This window comes from Strix aluco, chromosome 12 (genome assembly GCF_031877795.1).
Source record: "Strix aluco isolate bStrAlu1 chromosome 12, bStrAlu1.hap1, whole genome shotgun sequence".
NCBI lineage: Eukaryota > Metazoa > Chordata > Aves > Strigiformes > Strigidae > Strix > Strix aluco.
The window spans coordinates 14,789,597-14,809,117 of record NC_133942.1 but is presented as its reverse complement, the minus strand read 5'-3'; the positions used below and the strand labels follow the sequence as shown (position 1 = coordinate 14,809,117).

Here is a 19,521-nt window from a genome sequence, read left to right as displayed (position 1 = left end):
TGTAGGGTTTTTCTTTATTATATACACAGTGGTCCTGAAATATGGAAGTACTGCTTACATGGATGCTGTGTGGCAGTTAATACACATAGCCACAGCATTTAGTGTCCTATTTGCAGTTAAAGGGAACTGATGATCAAAATCACACATTTCTTCTGAAAGTTTTTTCCTTTCAGGATATATGAGGAAAGTTTCAGCCTGGGGAATAAGCTGACTAGAAAGCTAAAAATCAGGAGTGGGATAGTTTTCAAGCCTCTGTGGTTGACACTGACCCCCATTCAGTGTTTTTTGTACAGTTGCTGTGAGTGCACATGGTGTGCCCTCATCGTACAGCAAGGAAATGCCTCAGAAACCAGCATCTGCTAAAAAGAGCTAGTCTGTTGGTCTTTGCATGGAGAAGTATTTATTCTTACTGTAGCTGCCTAGCACATTTATAGCGAGAGTGCAGGGGAGGCGACTGTTAGAAGCATCACAACCCCTCTATTTTCAGAGTTAACAACCTAGACAGCTTTTGAGAAGCGTGAGAGCCTCCCTGACACCTCTGCCTGGGGTATCGCCCCCACAACATGGCAGAGCTGTGGGGTCCCAGCACAGCAGCCATGCCTGCCAGCGTGGCCAAGGGAAGCTCAGCCCAGGAGCCCACCTGACTCCGGTGGGAATTCAGTTCACCAGTTTGTGGGCCAGTTTGTTAGGGACCACCTTCATCTCAGCCTCCTGCAGCAACCCACAGCTTCCCCTCCTTCTGTGGGTGAAAGCTGCCAAGTTCAGCCTCTTACAAGTGCCCAACTGCTGCCGCATTGGAGTGCGAGGGCTGCCAGGGCCTGAACTGGGAGACGAGCTGCTGCTGTAGTCTGTGATGTGGAGGGAGGGATGGATGCTCCGGCACCTCAGGCACCTGTATCCATCTGGAGTTGTAGCTGTCCTGCTGCAAGGGAGGTGTTTAACTGTGGCATGTGCATGTTAAAGTGCTTGCATGTAGCCCAGGTCTCTCAGTCCATAACATTATTTGCCGTATGGCACCCAAATTATTTTTCCCACGTCTGAAAAACACCAGAGAACCAAACCACAGTCTGTGGCAGCACCCAGCGCCCAGATTGAAGGGTGCAGGGGCGTGCGCAGCACTTAGGGTGTGAGTTTTGGTTCCTGCTGCCAGGCACCACAAAGTAGAGGTCATCAGAAGCTGAGGTTTGCTGTAAGTACACCTAAAATTCAGCTGTTTGCCTAGAAACAACTGATGCAGCTTGCAGTGATTTTTAACATTGTTGACTGGTGGTTAAAACCCTATATAATGAGGAAGGAGCAGAAATCTTCCTGGATCTGTGTATTTTTATATTCTCCTTGGCCTTTGATCCCAACTCAGGAAGCCAACTCTTCTCAAGGAGAGTTAAGGATGTTCTTGAATCTTGCTGGCCAAAGTGGAAGGTGGGTTACGTGCTTTGCTGAATTAGAGCCTCCAACCAAAACTTCAGCATCACGCACCAGACATGAGAAAAACTAGTAAAAGTCAAAGGTGAGGGGCATCGTGTTACATCTGAGAGTAAACATTACTGACTGAAACTGAAAGCAGTAAATGAAGGAGCACTGATGCTGGTTGGGCACACACTGCAAATTCACCCATAGTTTTAACCTCTGTGGAAAATGCATTAAAAGAGAGAAAATTACAGGTGTGTAGTTTTGAAGAGTTAGGGAGTTGAAAATGCCTTGGGAGACTGAGCTGTGCACTTTTCTGCAAGACAGTTCAGCAGAAGCCAACCTTTAAGAGCTCTTAAGGGCCTGATTTGCTTCCCTGAACATGTTTGAAGAAGCCTGACGCTCCTAGGGTGGTAGAGTTCTCTAAAAGGACTCAGCAAAGGGGAAAGGAGCTGGTGTGTTTCTCTTAACCCTCTTTTCTTTTCTACAGAGGATCATCTCAGTGACTGCATCAGTATATTTCAGTTTCTCACAGTGGAGTCTTACAAGAGCCACAGTCTTCTTTGTGGATGGGAAAAGTTTTGTGGTTGCATTTAGGATTTTTCCAGCTGTACTGCATGGTTTCACTGCTCTGCCTTTACACTAGCTTGTGGAGAATCTGAAACTGCAGCTGTGACCCCTGCCCACCCCCCACACCCACTGCCCAAAGACTGAGCGCCTTTGGCGGAGAAACATGGGAACATTATCTTTCTATGGTGGAGACTTTGTTAGTCTCCTCTGTTAATTCACGGTATACGCTTAACAAAGATATTGTGAAAATAATTGTATTTATAGGATAAGTGCATTTCTGCAAAGTAATATTTAGACAAGTGCAGAGGAATAAGCATCTTGCAATTTCTATACAAGAACAATTAATTTTTTTTGCTGTTTATTTTTAAACAGAGTCAATGATGTTTCTTCGGGATGATGCTTACTAGCAGTCACTCTGCTCCTGCATTTACTTGACGGAGATCATTCAGCTTTGACAACACTATTCAGTTTTAAGTGCTGCAGAAAGTTTGTCTGTTGGATCTTCACAACTGCGACCCAGAATGTACTGGTGTGTGGGAACTGAGGAATCCGCTATTTGCAGAGAGCGCAACATGGATCCACAAAATGGTAAATAGGAGGATTTATTTTCTTTGCTGTTCAGATAGGGAGCAAAAGGTTTTATGAGAACTCAGTAGCCAGCTGCCACTGAGTTTCCATGAAATTTAAATATATGAAAGATCTTGAAGTGATTTGAGCCCTAATCTTTGAAATTTTAGAGTATAGAGCAAAGAATTTTACTTCCAAGGAGAGTGATGTTGAACTATTCAAGTGATAAGAATAGCATTCCTCTGAAGACCAATTTTCTCCAAAGGCCTACGAAATTAGTCAATATATGTATCACGTCTCACCAGTTCCTAAATATGTTTTACAAGATCTGTGCTTTTTCAGTGTGTGAATGCAAATATGTTCCCAGCCACTGATGCGGTGTGTATTCAGGGTATGAAAGCTGCTAAAATCAGAGCATCGTTTCTCAGGCTGAACAGATATTAACCTGCTCCAGTTTTACTGTCAGCTTTGATTCAGTGGCTTGCAGTGATTTATTGTTGGGCTAGATTAGAAGGTCTGCCTTTATGTAATGGAATAAATCCATAGGTGGAAACTTCTCTTTTCAGAAGGGACATATGCTTCAGGTTGCTTCCTGTTAATTTTTTTTCTGAACAGCCAAATTATTTTTGGATGATTTTTATCGCTGAAACCCTCAGCTCCTAGACACTGCTGCATTTCTCTCAATCAAAACCCAGTTATGTTTCTGCATCAAGAAGCAGACTTCTGGTTATTGTATAACGGTATTCCCCCCTTGCAACAAGCAGTTCATTAGGAGGCGGCATCTGCGTTTTAAGTGTGGGATGAAGGTGTGTTTGACGCTTTGTAGTGAGTAAGCAGGCTTCAGTAGAAGCTAATGTTTTTGCAGCCTTATTTTGGATTTTATCAGCAACTATGAAGCAAAACCCGACAGTTTATTCAGAGGCCGCATTATCTTGTTGGAAGACGTTTCTCACCAGCGTCACAGGGAGGTCTGGGAACTCTTTCCTTTCTCCGTATGTATTCTGCTTATTCTGTGATACTGATTTTTCTGGTTTTGCTTTTGTTAATTAGCATTGTATCTTTCTATAATAATCAGGAGCATTTGTTTACTGAATATTCTTAAAATTCTTAAACCCTATCTTCTGAGTTTCTCTCTGGAAGGAATTATCTCCACTTGAATACTAAGCTATAAACCATGAGAAGAATTTTAATTTGTGCTAATGATTCGCAACTGTTAAGAATTGTTATAATTTTGTTCTGCAAAAGTGATTTGACAAGTTTTTCTCACTGTTTAAAGATACAGTAAATAAACAAATTAGTTTCTGAGTGAATAATGAAGTGAAAAGTGAAAAAGGTATATTTTTACATCGTGAGTTCAGTTTTTCTTCTGAGAACTTTATTACGTGTTTCTGTTATGTAAATATATTTTCAGTTAAACTGCTTAACTGGAAGCATACATATCTTACCGGTATAACTGCTCTACACTTACATGTCTGGGTTATTTTGTTTGATAAACAGTGTTGGAAGACCAGCAAAGGGATCCTAGGAAGGCTTAAGATCCAGTACTGACCTGGTGGATTTGCTCTTTATAAGCATACTGTACATGTTTAAACTCATTTTTATTCTGGGATTGTTTGACTCCTGCCAAGAATAATTGTCATTAGCTAGCTGGTCCACTCCCTAAGTTAGCTGGTCCTTGTTCTGCATTTGGAACCTATTACACAGCTTGAACGCAGGAACTCAGTGACTCATTCAGCCCTCCAGATTTGAACCTATTGTTTACGTGCATTTATTAACAATCTCGATGCAGCCTCCTGCTTCCATTCAATGGCAACCACTGGGAAGTGGAGTGAGATCACAGATATTTTCTTTAATGTGATGACCTCATTAGTGCTCGCAAAGCTTGGAGGGGGTTTTTTTGGGCAGGAAGGACAGGTGTGTGGATGTGAGGGGTTTAACAAACAGCACAGTGGTGCTTGTGGCTCTCTGAGGGGTCAGTTGGATCAGCACGGCATTACGGCTGGCACAGTGCTCGAGGCACCTTCCAGTGGGTACCACGTGCACCTGGTACCTTGATCATTTGAAAGCCTTAAGATTTTTAGGGCTTTTTTTCCCTGAGAGCTATAGAGTTGGCCAGGTCTTCATGTGGAGATCAGCTTCACAGCATCGTTGACTCTAGTTAGCAAACATAACATAGGATGCAAGGACTCACCTTACTGCTCGTGTCTCCTCTGCTATTCCTCTTGGCTGCGGCAGGGATCTTGCCTGTATCCCAGCAGGATACCCGCTCAGCCTGAAAGCGGCCGAGCTGTGTTTCGGAACTGGACCCCGTACACCCTCCAGGGGTGGTGCTGGCCTTGACTCAGTGATGCCAGTGAGCACCCGCTGGTCCATAGAGATTTGTCACTGGAGTGCAGTATAATGCTCCGTTTCAGGTGCAGTCAGCATCTCCCTTGCCTCCTCAAACCCTGCTTTCCCTCTCTTAGATTTGTTCATCTTGTCCTAATTAAAAGAAAGAAAGCTAGCAGAGATACGGGGGTGGCTGCAGTCTCTCATGAAGCACGGGTTTTGGGTTTTTTTGAACTTGGCTAAAGAGCTCTGCATAATGTAATGGAGGTGACATAATATGAATCTTGTAGAAATACAATGGAAGCCCAAAGATATTACTGTATGAATGCCTAGAACATAATGGAGATTAATCTCCTTTCTGCAGGCTGGTTGGTTTCTTTGAATCTTATGAAATTTTACAGCTAGGATTTAATTCTCATATGAGTTTCTAGGAGGCAGTTCAGCAAAGATGTAGAAAAGCAGTCATTGTCTTCTGAAATGTAAGGGTACTTTTGTTAAAGAGCTTATTGCTCTCTTATTGAGAATTTTATTCAAAGTCACAGAGCATTCATATGCCACTTGTGTGTGTCTCGGAGGTGGAATGGGATTATCTTTCAAACACGCCAGAGGGTGTCTCTTCTCTCCTGCTAAATCTAGAAATAGGCATTGAAATGGGGTGTTATGTCCTAATGTATATAATATTACATAATTAGGGACAATGATGCCAATGACAGTTGTTTGAAATTTTATAGTATCTTTACAAATATTAATTAAATGATCCTTCACAACTTCTTTTGAAGCAAATCTGTTGTAAACTGGTGACTTTCAACTGTCCAGGGAAGCACAGATAGACATGTGCAGTATGCCTGGAAAAGAAACCTAAATATTAAAAGGAGGAAGCAAACAAATAACCAGAACATAATGACCTGAGTTGGTATTTGGAGTGGACCAGAGGCTCTTAAAACTGTGCTTCAGAAGTGCTGTGGTGACCCTGCAGCTCACAGGGCTTTGTATTTTATCAGAAAGAACCTACCCACGATGGTGGTGACCTTTGCAACCCCATCTGGGCCATGGCTTAGCTCAGGACTGACTCAGAGGGAAAGCTGCTGCCTGCACTGCCGCTTCCTGAATCATAGAAAAGTCTCCAGTGCAAGTAAGAACAGCTTAACGGGAATTGTTAAAGAGTCATTTTAACAAGAGGGACAACTCAGGAGCTAGTGCCATTTTATATGGAGAGTTTCACAACGGATTGAATGGTGACAGCTTGGGATGAGCTAATAGCTATATGAGACAGCTTATTCTCCTGGGACACTGCCTTGTGCATCCAGCATCGCTCCCCTGTTTGCATGAGGGCAGGACATTTGCAAATGTGGCCAAGGTGTTCGTCGTAGGGTGGCAGTTTGAGGAGGTCACGGGACTGTAGGTGGAGGGATGGAAACTCTTGCAGACTGCCCTTTCTGTTTTGCACCTACTGGATTACCTGAGCCTTCCAGGCTCTGTCAGGCTGTCAGGTGAAACCCACTTAAAAAATAAAAGTCTGCAGAAAGAACCTGACTTCTTCATAGTAATAAAAGCAGACAGAGCTCATCTGCTCCTGGGTGTGCATGTACATGGCCTCCAGATGAAATCTTTGCTGTTGTTTCCTCATAGTTCTACACAGTTGATTTTGTTGCCTTAAATGCGAAAGGCAGGACTTTGTATTTGGTAGTGTGAATATCTTTGCTTATATTTCCTGCTGAATAGAGGAGGAAGGGAAAAGCAGTGTTGGTAGCAACACTGATATCACTTTGTTCCTCCTGAAATTACCATGTAAACCTTAAAATCTTTACATCAGCTGTGCACACAGGTCTAGAGCCAGCAGATTGGTCTTGGGGCACGTTGACTTAGCCCCATCTGTGGCACATTGTGCTGTATAACAGGGAAAAAGTACTCGCACCCTCTGTCCTGCTTTTTCCATCCACACATTACCCTGTAGTAACATTACCCTGAGTCTGCTGTGACAGCATGGCGATGAGAAGGACAAGGAGAGCATCTGGGAGGTGATCTGAGTGCTCAGAGCACTAGAGACCTGCAAAGTGTGTCATGGCTTGAAGTTCTGTATAATCAGACTAAATTAAACTTGAAGGTTTTCTGTTTTTCTTCCTGCTCCTTAAACTATGAGTTAATTTGAGTCCAAATGGCAAATTGAAAGTATTCCTAAAAGAAAAAAAAAAAAAAAAAAAAAGGCAAAAAATAAAACAGTTATGTGAGTTAGTCTTAATGCACAATGCCCTGCAGAAGAAGTGGGAAGTGCTAGGCAGGAATAGGAAGTACACTAGTAAAGCAGTAATAGGCTTGTATTTTTAAACATATTTAAATACACACTTCGTACAGAAGTGGTGCAATCTCACATGGGGCCAAAAGCTAATGCGGAAGGCTGCTCTGCAGCAGAAAATGCATGTGGTTAAGCCTGCTCTCCCGTGCAGACTAGCAGAGCCACTTATTGCACCATCTCGCCAAACTGAGCCTCAATTCCAAAAAGGGCAATAAATGCTGGGGCATTTACAATTAGGTGCCTAAATTTAAGACACTCTGAACTGATTTTCAGAGTCTGGATACTATTCTTCAGACATACCCTTAGAAGATGTCCCTTGTATTTTGAAACAGAGGCATCCAGAAGAATCATTTGCCTTTGAAAACATGTTTCTGTCCATGTGGAAAGTGGGAGTTTGGCTTGTGGGTGCTTTGTCCCTCTGGAATCAAGGAGATATAAAGGAGCACTTAGGTCTTAGTAGTGGCAGGACCAGCTATTTCCTGATAAACACCATCAAAGCCAGCCTGCTTTTGAACTTTAGGGCTGTAGCAAGGAGGGCAGAGCTGCTGGGAGTGGCAGTGGTGCAGTGCAGATCTTGGGAAACTAATTGAGCGGAGAGTCCAGCCTGAGAGCAAGTTTGATTTACAAACAGTAGTAAAAAATGGATCTTTATTTGAACTGTATCTGGCATTATCTGCTGCTATACAGCTTTATTTTTCCACCTTTCAGTTAAGATGTATTTGTGGTGTATTACATTAAAATGTAACTTATGACAACTCTATCAAAGAAGCCTAGAAAAAAACAAAGATAAGGTGATAAGGTGGTAAAGAACATCCTTTGCCCTTAGAACCTGTACACAGGGACTCTGTAACGACGTTACTAATGTGTGATTGTAAGGTAGCTCTCAGGTGAGGATTGACACTGTGGTCATAGGACCACTGTCCTCCGTTTCAGTGGGAAAAAGCAATTGATAGTGTTCACACCAGCTCAGTCTTTACCAGGCCTGTAATTGATTTATTGTTTTGTTAGTGATGTTGTAGGTGATTTTATACTTGCATTAAAGAAAGTGCTAGGAATTTTTTTTTTTTTTATCGTCTCCAAAGCCTATGGGGGCCTTATCCAAAACCCATTAAAGTCTTTGCACGGACATAACAGGCTTGGGATCAGATCTTCAGGGATCCTTACAGCATTAAGTCTGCGGTTTGTTTGTTTTTCATTTCTCTGATCAATAAAGGGGCTGCCAGGGCCCTGCTTGGCAGAAGGCAGCTAGCTGGGAGGAAATGTTTGCATTGCAGATGAGGGTGTGGGGGATGGATTTTATACCATTTCACTCCCAGTCTGCTGTATAGGTGAAGTCTCTCTCTTAATAGGTTCTGTTTCAGACTTTACATCAAGTTAGGCTGATACTTAATTATGTTCCTTAATCCAAGTCTGTGTGCTCATTAGTGGGTCAGCAATTGCTTATTTACATGATTATGTATCACCACAGCAGCAGCCCTTTTATGTAAACTGCTGATAGTTTCACAACAGAAGTGTGGCCATGCTTTGAATTTGTGCCTTGCTCTTACTTAGAGAGAGGACTTATAAAAGATGTCTTTAAGTATTAGGGAAAGCCCTCAGCCTTCAAAAAGCCCTCCTGCAGTCAGAGGGGGCTCTGGGGCTCAACAGATTCTGATTTAAAAAAAAAAAAACAAAACAGTGTGCTTTCAGAAATTACAAACTGCCCTTTAAACCAGTACAGCTACATGCAGGCAAACTCGGTGAGTCTGATCATGAATCTGAAATGGAGTCAGCAAGGACACATTCAGACCATGTTAAAATAATGCAGAAGAAAAAGATTCCTGTTGAACAGCAGCTAAGTTGACGCAGTAAAATCTCGGGGGTTATGCTGCAGTTTTTGCAAATACTCAATCCCTCCCAGTATGATAATTAGCCACACTGTGCATGTTGGGAGAGAGGGTAAAACCCAATGATGTCTTTGTAGATTTTTATGTATTTTTTGCAGGGACGTGTGTACCTGCTGGTGAAGGTGCCTAGACAGCCTACCCTAGCCTGAGCTCTCCTGGCAGGGGTACCCGTGGTGGTGGGACATGTTGCTCTGGACAGGCAGGCAGAACTTGGGGTCTGCCATGGAGCTGCACAGAGCAGTGGGAAATCTGGTGCAAGTCCCCTCTTTTTTGGCTCACCCTCTTCGACTGGGGAAGGTAGCAGATCTGTGGTGAGCTTCAGGAACTTCTCAGCCGCAAAGACAAGCCCCATGTTGTGTCACCCAAGGGTGAGGGAAATGGTCAGTCTGCTACAGGAAGGGCGGGAGGAAGGCGAAGGGTGAAAGGAGCAGCAACCTAGGGTTGGGAGCTGGAGAAGCAGCTTAATTTCTTTTTTGATCTTTTCTAATATGTGGCTCCCAAACGTAAAGGTTGACATTTTGGATACTGCTGGGGAAAGCTCAGTCCCAGGCTGTCCGCAGCTCCTTTTCTGTGCATCGTTGAAAATCATGGAAAAATAACGAACCAAAGCAGTGATTCAAACAAGAAGTCTGGATAAATTTAGCTCAAATATTCTTGGTATGTTTGTGGTTGCTGTGGAAATTACATCACTGCTTGTTTTAATGATCAGAATATCGCTTGGAAAACTGGCATGGCTACCCGAGAAGAGCTCAAAATGGAATCTTTTAACAGCGTGTATGTCTTTGGAATTGCTTCACCTGCAGTTAGTTGGTTTTGGGGTTATTTGTTTTATTCCCATCTTGGTTAAGGAGTATTTTGACTAGAGGTTATTGCTGCTTAATTGAAAAGCCACAAGGTTTAGAACTGATACACTCTGCAGTGTGATTATCTACTTCACATAAAAATTCTGTCTGGGGAGTAAAATTCAGAATGAGTGCTGGTAATTGCTGAAGACAAGACCTCCTCCAGAATCTGCCTGCATGTCTTTCTGTCTTGCACATCAAAGAGCCTTTGAAAATGCTTTTATTTTTGCATCAAGCAGGAACTTTTTTTTTTTTTTTTGGTAACACTAATGGACGAGATCCCTTTTCAGATCTCAAATGTAGCTTGAAAAACAAAAAAGTCTAGCTCCTTAAGTGGGCTTGTAATCATGGTCACAGCTCTCGGATGTTTTGCACCTTGGACCTTTCACATGATGGGGGGATAAAAACTGTCAAATCAAAGTCATTTGGTTTGGACGAGGTTCTCAGACACAATGGATCAAAGTTCATCCCCTTCCCACCAACCCATGCTGAAACATGCTTTGCCTAATTTTGTCATCTCTCCCTTAGAGCGCCCGTTTAAAAATGCTGTGGACTGCAGTGCATTCACAGTATGTACCTTCGTTTGAACATAGCATCCTCCCAGGCAGAGCCCTTGTCCTCCCTCCACTGAAATGAATGCTGGTGTTCCCAGACATCAAGAAGACAAAAGGGAAATATCTCCCCATTCCCCCTCTCTGCAAATGCCCACACTTCTGCCACTTGTAGGTTTTGTCACAAGTGAGGGGAAGTTTTAATTTTTTTGGTAGCCCCCATTAAAGCTTTGGCCACATATTGCTACGCAGCCTGATTCAGGACCAGCACTGTCTTGGCCAACAGCAGAGGTCTTTTCATCAGGCTTTCGCTTTTGCTCAGACACAGCTGTTAAGGTAATCTTCCCTCTGAGATACTCTGTCCTGGAAACCGGCATGTCGGAGGATCCGCTCCTATTCGCATGGAAGCTGGTGGAAGTGCTCACATTGAGTTCAGTAGAAGCTGGAGTGGAGCCTTGTTTTCTCTGCTGTTTTGTTGGGTTTTTTTCTTTTCCAGACTGCCATATTCATCTCTTTCCTCTGATGCTCTTCCCAGATCTGTACTTCCCTTAGCTCTGCTGTTGCCAAACTGCCCATTCAACTCTCTTGATGTCAACCATAACCAATATCTTGATTGCATGTTCTTTTCCTCTGCATGCAACACTTTTACCTAAACTAATCTAGAGTTGTTGTTGTCTTGGTGAGAAATGAGAAGTGAAGATAGCAAAGAGTAAGGTATTTTATTAGGCTAGCAGACATGGTTAAAGAAGCACATTGAGCTGTGTCTAACATGTACTAAGCTTCGATTTTGCTGTGTGGGGTGTTTACCCCTCAAATCTCTTGAAAGGCTTCTTCCCTTAGATGTGTCTGCTTTTTCCTACATCTATCAATTTGTTTAATAAAGGATATTCTCTCTTTCTATAAACTTCCCTCAGAGTAGCCTGTGAAGCTGTTACTGTCTCATGTTACGACTGTTAGTGCTTGGTAGCTGGGTTAACTTCTGCATGTGTGCAACATGGGAACACAGCCTGTAGGACTGGAAAGAGTATGTGGGTCAGTGTCCTCGTGCCACACTCCTAAACCTTATGCAAGGCCTGTTTTAAGCGACTTGACTCGTCTGTTGCTTCTGCTTTTTCTAGAAGACTGTTCCAAAGCCTCATTTCTCCAGTGTTTTAAACTTTCTTCTAATTGGCAGCCAAAATGTATTCATACCCTCTACATAAATAGCTCTTCTCCTTCCCTGGTGTCTCCCTCTGGATGTATTTATAGACAGTACTTCTATCTGCTTTCAGCCTTCATTTTCCCAGGCTCAACAAGCCAAGCTCTCTTCATCTGTAGTCTTGTAATCAGACTGTCCATTTCTTCAATTCAGCTTCTTCACCTCTTCCAGGTTGTCTTAATCTTCCTTGAACATGATAAACTGGAGTCGTGCAAGGTATTTTTACTTTTTAATGTTGCTTTCCCTTTTTCCTCCTCTCCAGCCAGCCTTTCCAAAATCTTCGTGTGTCCAGATTCTGTAAGAGCTCCGCTGTGCTCCTCGGGGAAGGGAGAAGGGACACTGGTGGCTGTGCAGGTGACAGCAGATATCCAGCACCCCTGCCATGTGATGGAGGGATGGAGAACTGGACTTGCTGCTGTGGCCCAAGGAGACCTGATGGAGCAGCTATGAGCTTCATCCTACCACTTCCATCAGCTTTCTCTGAAAGCCCCAGTGGGGCTTGTCTTTCCCGGTAGCATCCGTGGAGTTTCATGGGGCTGAAAAGAGAGATGTTGGCTGCTTCTGTGCTATTATTTTTGACCAGCAGTTGCGTTGGAGTGTCATAAATGGCTTTTCCATTTAGGAGGGTGTTTACATGTGTTATTAAAGTGAAACATAAGCTTAGGAGCTGCTTTTCTGAACTCAGACAAGCTGTGGTATCGCTGGATGTGTCTTTGGTGGAGCCAGTAGAGGACTTGAATTCAGAAGAGACCTGAGCAGAGACCCTGGGCCTGTCCTCCCCTCACATGCACACAGGGAGTCCCTTCCAGATGTAGCCTCTCACAGCTGGGTCTGAAAGCATTTGCTTCTTTCTAAAGCTGTCTTTAAATATATGTCTAAGGAGGATGTAGCAGAAGGGGCCTGGCCATGACATGGTGCTTCCCCAATGTGAATAATTAATGACTTTTTTTTTTTTTTTTTAGAAGGATGTTGAGCAAATTATTCTTTGAAAGAGGGAAAACATTAATGCATGGATTTTTTTCCCTTCTTATGAAAGCTTGAATATTAGGGAAAAGGAAAGGTTTCAAAAGAAACCAAAGTTAGCCATGAAATTTTCTTTTACAAAGTTGCAAGTGAAATCCAGTCTTGATTTGGTTTCATGGCTATAATATTTGATTCAATTGGACAGAAGTGGTCTCACTAGAGACACCTTTCATCATTTAATAATCCTCTCTTTCCAGCCATGCCTGGAAACGAACATGAAGAAAATCCAAAAGCGTAGTCGTACTTCTGCAAGCTTAATGTATATCTTCCAATTTAAAATTTGGAAAGCAAGAATGGCATAGCTGGCCTTGCATGCAAAAGCATATTTCTGAATGATTCAAGCTGTAGGATTGGAACCAAATCACTGAGGCCAAAAGACAAAAATAGAAACTTTCACTTAGAGCTGAGTCATTTGTATTTTCAATACAGCAGTTGGCTCTCTGGCCATTTGGAGCTTTCTTGGTTCCCTCAGTCTCTTTCCCTTGGGGGTGGAAATTAGCGCCGTCCATGTCCTCTGTGGTCTTTGCTGAACCTTTACACCCCAAAGAGCGCTGTATGGGAGGGATGCAGGGCATCCCCCTTCACTGCCAGAGCCAGCCTCTGCCCTGTGCTGGCTGGAGGTCATCCCTGTCCTGTTCCTTCCCTGTCCAAAGTCTAGGAGTGTGTCTGCCAGGCATGATGGTGCCTTCATGAGGCAGTCTGACCACCGAGAAATGTGTTGTGGCATCTGAGTGCTTCTACAGATCAAAAGGGATGATACATGTGCACGTGAAGCTGCTTAGGCCTGACACCTGTGCTAGGGGAGAGAGTAAAACCATCACTGTGATCAACAACGGCCCAGTTTGCCATGCTGGGAAGCTGGAGATGTCAGGGTTAGCAAAGGGCTGCCTGCTTGTGTTTGGTACCCAGCCGCTTGGTGAAAAGTCAGAAGGAGAAGAGCGAGGAGGAGGAGGAGGCAGCAGCCCTGTGTTTGCTGTCAGCTGCTGCCATTTGTTTGGGATATGGAGGTTGTCTCGGTGTTGCCTATTGCAGCTAAGGCAGCTTTATAAGCAGAGAGCATGAAACTAAAGGTGGGGTGTGGAGCAATGGGAGCCTTCCGTGCATATGGCCAGACGGAGGTTTGTGTGGGGTTTATCAGTACACAAGAGTCTGGGTGCAGCCCCTGGAGCCTGGGTGGGAGCAAGGGGGGTGCCCAGTCACCATGCTGATGAGCTGTCTCTGCTCTGACTCTGCGATGAGGATCACAGTCCTGCTGCCCCTCTTCCATCAGGTGTAGCTCAGGGCAGTGGACATGGTGTGTACACTTAAAAACCAACCAGTGGGGAGCATCATGTCTAAGGTAGAGCTGTCCTCTAGCAGAGCTCAAGAGGCATGTCCCAGGCTATCGCATGTAGTAGCCCTTTTCCTTGCATAGCTGCAGGTATCATTAGTGACCCCAAAGCTATCAGCTGTCTTGTGCTTTCCAGTGTGATTTGCACGCTGACACAATGGGTTTGCTTTGACAGTCTTATTCCAGTGTGTATTTCTTTGTGCTCTCTCTAACCTCATTGTCTTGTAATGCCTTTGTGTAGCCTCTTTTGTACTTCAGCAAAATAGAAATAACCAGCTCGGTTTCACTTGAACTTCTTGGACAATGCCAATAATTTCCAGAGTCACAGGGATCTGGGAGGCACACGCACAAATGCAGGAGCCTGCTCAGATCTGGTAGAGCTTTTCAGCCCTGGCTCAGTGCTGGCTGTGACAGACAGACAGACAGACAGGCAGACAGCTTCACACAGCCATTCAGGCACCCGTGATACTGCCCGCTAAAGACTGCTGAGTTTCAGTGTTACGAGTTTTTGAGGCTTTTCTGTCCCCTCTTCCCCCATTATCCTGAATGATGGAGAAACAATTGTGTAAGTGTGGAGCTAAAGCCTTCGGAGGCGTCTGTTTTTTGTAATTCAGTTCTGGAGCCCCTTAAAAAGGCAAGAGTCCAGAGCAGTTTTCCACCCGGGACTTAATATTTTCCTTTCAGGTTTGCATTAGCAAATGTTTTTTTTCCTTGCAGGTTAAGGGTGTTTCTAAATAGAAAATTTCCAATGGCTCTGGTGATAATTGGTCACTTTGCATGGCTGTACCTAAAATTGTCAGCATGCCCTTTACAAGATCCTGTATGCTTGCTGGAAAGTGTTTAATGCAGATCAGCGCTTTGTGTGCGTGGTACTGGCATGTAAACAATTTAAAAATAATTCCAGATTATGCAATAATAGTGAAAAAGATCCCTTCAGTACTGGATTTTTCTCTTTGAAGCATTCTTCTGTGTTTCAGATCTGGTCTTTTGTAATGTTATAAGTTTCCTTTTGGGGCAGTGAGCATTGATTATAAGCTATGTTGGTATCGGTGTCTTTTGTACTTAATACATCATTTTTTCCACTGCCTTGGCAGGCAAATCTTAGTGTAGAGCCACTCCTTTAATTAGCTGAAATAATGGGTGTTTGGGTGAAATGGAACCACAAAGACTAGGCAGAAAAACTGTGTGAAGGGTTCCCACTGTCTGAGAAGCTGGCACGTCTCTCAATGTGAAGAGAGGTATTAATCAGGGCCAGGGGGACATGGCCCAATTCTGGTGTGGGCTCTCCAGTGGGGATGCTGAATTTCCCAGATAAACCATCCTGTTATCTCTCGGTTGGATTTACCCTTATCCTTCTCTCCTTATCTTCTCACAGAGGGGTTTATAGGTGGTTCTGACCATTTTTGAATCCTGCTGGGGACACTTTATAGCAGAATTGGTTGAGCCATATGTATTTTGTCTAAATGTGAGAACAAGGTGAAATAGATCATTGACTTCTTGCTGCAGGACCATCATTTGAATGGTTCTGGGCCAGGTCCTGGCTATGGGGCCCAGTGGACTGAGGGCATGTGGGCAGGCAGGGGGAACAACTTTCCTTCTGGGAACAGACCTTGGTCCATGACTGTATCTTTTAACAAATGAATGAATTAAATGAATGAACGAAATTTTTTAACCTTTTTAAACAACAAATCAAACCTTGTTTTGAAGTGTCAGCTCATTAGAGAAGGAACACAAAAGGTATCTTTGTTTCATGAAGCATTCTGACTGACTTGGGCTGATCAAAAAATTGATTTTTTTTTTTTTTTATTAAAGAACCCAGGGGTTTGTTTTTTTCTTCCTGGTTTGAGATGGGAATTATTTTTCAGTATCTCAAAGATTTCTATAGGATTGAAAATTTTTTCTTACCCATCCAAGTGGAAAGCGCAATGTAGCACAGATCCATCATCCTTTGAAATCACTGAAGGCTTCCTGTTGGCTGTTGTTCGATTTACTAATCTGAAGTTTTTCAAAGCAACAGAAGGTCCATGGGTCTGGTACAGAGACTCAGAAATAACATGGCTTTCTGTTCATTTTGCAAACCAGCCTGCCAAAGCTTCCATAGAGTAGTATTGAAAAATGTTCAGCAATGCTCGTGAGCGTTTGGGGGGGATTGCCTTTAAATATTCAGCATATTTTAAACCTCATCTCTGTCCCATTTTTTGTTTGCTCTGTGGCAGCATTCAGAAGTCAAAATGGCAAAAGATTAAGCTGGTATAGGTTAGCTGTAGCCATCTGGTGCTGTTGAGGAATTAATGTCTGAGCTCAGCCTGGAGAGGCGGCCTTCCTGCCCACCCCCATCCCCAGATCCTCTCTGAACCAGAGGCTTGGATTTCGCTGTAATGGGACATGGAGATGAAAATAACTGTCAAGGCTAAAATGTAGTAGTTAATTCAGGCAAAGAAGCAGTCAGCAAGCCAAAAGACATTATTACATCCAGTGGCTGCTGTAAGAGCTGCTTGTGCTGAAGCAGAGGTGGGTGGCTAACGGTCCAAGGAATTAATAGCTTAATTGAGCATCGCCGAATGGGATGCTGTGTTAAAGTCATCATCTTGATTTGCTCCCGTCTCTGGAAATACCTGCACACATTATGACAAGGTCAGTAGCAGTTTTAAAGTTTTATTATTATTGTAATTTTGTTTTGAAGTTAGCTTCCTGCCCTATTTTATCCTGTGTTAAGCATGTCATTTATATCTTTCTCTGCTAAATAAAAATATCCTAGTTAGTTGCCAAAGAACTCCTGCCTTATCAAAGGGACTAATGTAGCACTTACAAACTTTGAGGTTATGTGTCAGAGACAGGAATGCAGTGATTTGGAACATAAAGGTAATAATCTTCTATACAGTGTGCTCTTTTGTTATGCAGCCGTTTGCTGATTCACAGCATTGATCTGCAAACCCTCAGCTTTTTGCTAATAATGCCATACTGTCAATTTAGAAGTTCTAGATTTTTTTTTTTCACCTGCTGTAATGACAAGGCCTGAGACAGGGTGTAACGACATATATCTCTGAAATTCTTATGGTACCCTTTATTATTAATGAGACTTATTTTTGTTCTGTTTCTCTGAACTGGGACAGTAGTCTGTTGCACTTGAAAATTTATACTCTTGTAACCGTTGAATGGCAATAAAATAACACTGCTTTTTAATTGATAACCGCTGTTTCCATTGGGATATTTTTTAAAACAAAATTAGTCTTGCCCGTAGCTTTTGTAAAAGACTGTTACTGCAAAGCCAAGCTTAAAGGATGCTTGCAAAGTATAAAACATTGAAATCAAGAGTGGGAAATATTTCCAGTTAGTTGCTTTGATATAGGCTGTTAAGATGTGTGAGGAATAGATGAAGGATGCGTTTTTAATGTCGGCAAATGCCTCCTGTTTTACCCTTACAAGCAGTGCTTGGTTTGCTTACAGTCACTAGAAATCAAGCAAAGAAAAGAAGCCATGGATCTATGAAGTTAAATAAATATGATACAGAGATAGGGCACTGAATGATAGCAAGTAAACCCCATGGCTTTATTTTCATTGACATTCAAATATGTTGGAGGAACGAACCCACATGATACCACCTCAGTTCAAATAGGCTTCATCTGTCTTGTTTCCTGCTGCAAGCTCAGAAGAGGGGTGCTGATCTGGGACAGCGCTTTTAGAGAAACCTGTGCCAACGCAGGAACTCTGTCCCAGATCTGTGTGCAATAAAGCAAAAGCTAAAGGAAATCATAATGGGCCTGTAAGAGCTTCTGGAGTTTCTAGCAGCCTTTTATTACAGGAATATCCCAAGAAATACTGATAGAATGTCATAAGTTGCTCCACTGTACTGCATATAGCCATATGCGTTGTCAAACAGTAATGTAGACCCTATTGTGCGAAGTGCAGAAGCCAGTTCCTAAATCCATGCCATCTAAGAATTGAAAGCACTTTGTTACATCCAGGCTTAAATGCTCAGCATGTTGCACGATCAAGTCCAAAATTAGAGGTTCAATATTATTCAGCTTTAGTATTGCTCTCATATGTTCAAGGCTATATGCAAGTGAGGTGACCCTATTTTGAAAGCCAGAGAGAGCTCGAGTAAAGAGCATGAGATTTGTAGGGTTAAAACCATAGGCAGAATTTCTTTGGATTTTGGCCCAGATTTCTGCTAAAAATGGCTGATGCATGTATTGGCAAAACTTTATTCCCAGCCTACATGAATGCCAGTACTGATGATAATTCAGTCATGCATCTTGTAGAAATAAAACAGTCTTTAGTCAGTAGAATGTAATTTTCCTTTTTTTCTCTACTGGTGAGTATAAATTAAGCTTATAAAACATGCTGCTTCTTGTTTTCTGTTTGTATGTCAGAAGTCAATATATTATTTCTTAAGTCACCAGAAAGTCTTCTATTAATTGGGGAATTTGGTTGGTGAGATGCTTAGATTTGCAATGTATGGCTTCTGTGTTTTTTTGGAACTTAGGAATGGATGGCCCACCTTCTCTCGTTTAATGTTTGAAAGCTCAAGTTAACTCTGACAGAATCATGTGAGTACAGCAGTTGGTTGAGGACAAGCTTTTTTATCACATTGTATCTCACCAGTTTTGCTCTTTTCAGGCTTGTAAGTAGTTGAATTGGAAGGTCTTTTTTTTGCTGAAGTCCTTTGGCAGCTTTTTTCCTCGGGTCTTAGGCAGGAGATCAATTTACTCTGCAGAATGCAGTCATAGAAGTTTTTATGACAGTTACATAAGAAACTTGAATAATGAGCAGCATTATCTTTCTGCCAAGAATATTTAAATATAAATATATTGGTTTCAAACAGTAGAATTGCCCAGATTTCTTACAGGCAATGAAGCTTTTATTGACTTCTACTTGATGGATGTTCAGATGTTCAAAACTGGACACTTTTGGTTAGATCAATAAAAATTTGCCTAAGACAAGACAAAAATTGAATTTAAGGACTAAAATTAGTATCCCAAAGACTCTGATTAAACTGCCAACTAACTCTGGGAGCATGTAAACTCTGTGAAGCCAGCCATTTGAGACCTCCCCATTCCTGGAGAGCCCAGAAGTCTACACCTAACGCACATGAGCAGACTGCGATGGTTGATGGCCAGCCCATGATCTCCCAACAGCGGTGATGGCAGCAGTGGTTGTAACTAAGCCATTGCACTACAAAGGGCTTAGGAAGTTTTGAGGGGGCCAAAAATGTAAGAGGAAGCATGACACATTAGCCAAGTAGTTTTGTGAAGTAGTCATTTGGTAAAACACAGAAGTGGTCTTGGGATTAGCATCTAGCTTGTGGAGTTCCTCCTTCCCCAGTTATGACATTGTGGTCCTTCTTGTGCTCCCTGGCCAGCTGATTTGGTAGTCCTTCCTGCACAGTGGAGCAGGTCCAACAGGAGAGGTGGAAAATGCTCCTGTAAGAAGAGCTCTGGTGTGCAGGATGTGTGAGAGTTTGGCTGGAGACCTCTCTGATAGTTGAGGAAGTGACACTGGCATCTCCCAGATCCTGAATGAATC

The 19,521-nt window shown here is 42.9% G+C and overlaps 1 protein-coding gene across 1 annotated transcript in view; it reads left to right on the top strand.

The window, feature by feature from the left end:
* Positions 1-2,396: 2,396 nt before the first annotated feature.
* Positions 2,397-19,521, top strand: part of LRRK1 (leucine rich repeat kinase 1) — an 80,309-nt gene continuing 63,184 nt past the window's right edge. Inside the window, exon 1 of the mRNA XM_074837603.1 lies at positions 2,397-2,565. Within this exon, the coding sequence (XP_074693704.1) occupies positions 2,499-2,565 (67 nt within the window). The 5' untranslated portion in view covers positions 2,397-2,498. The remainder of the gene's footprint in view (positions 2,566-19,521) is intronic.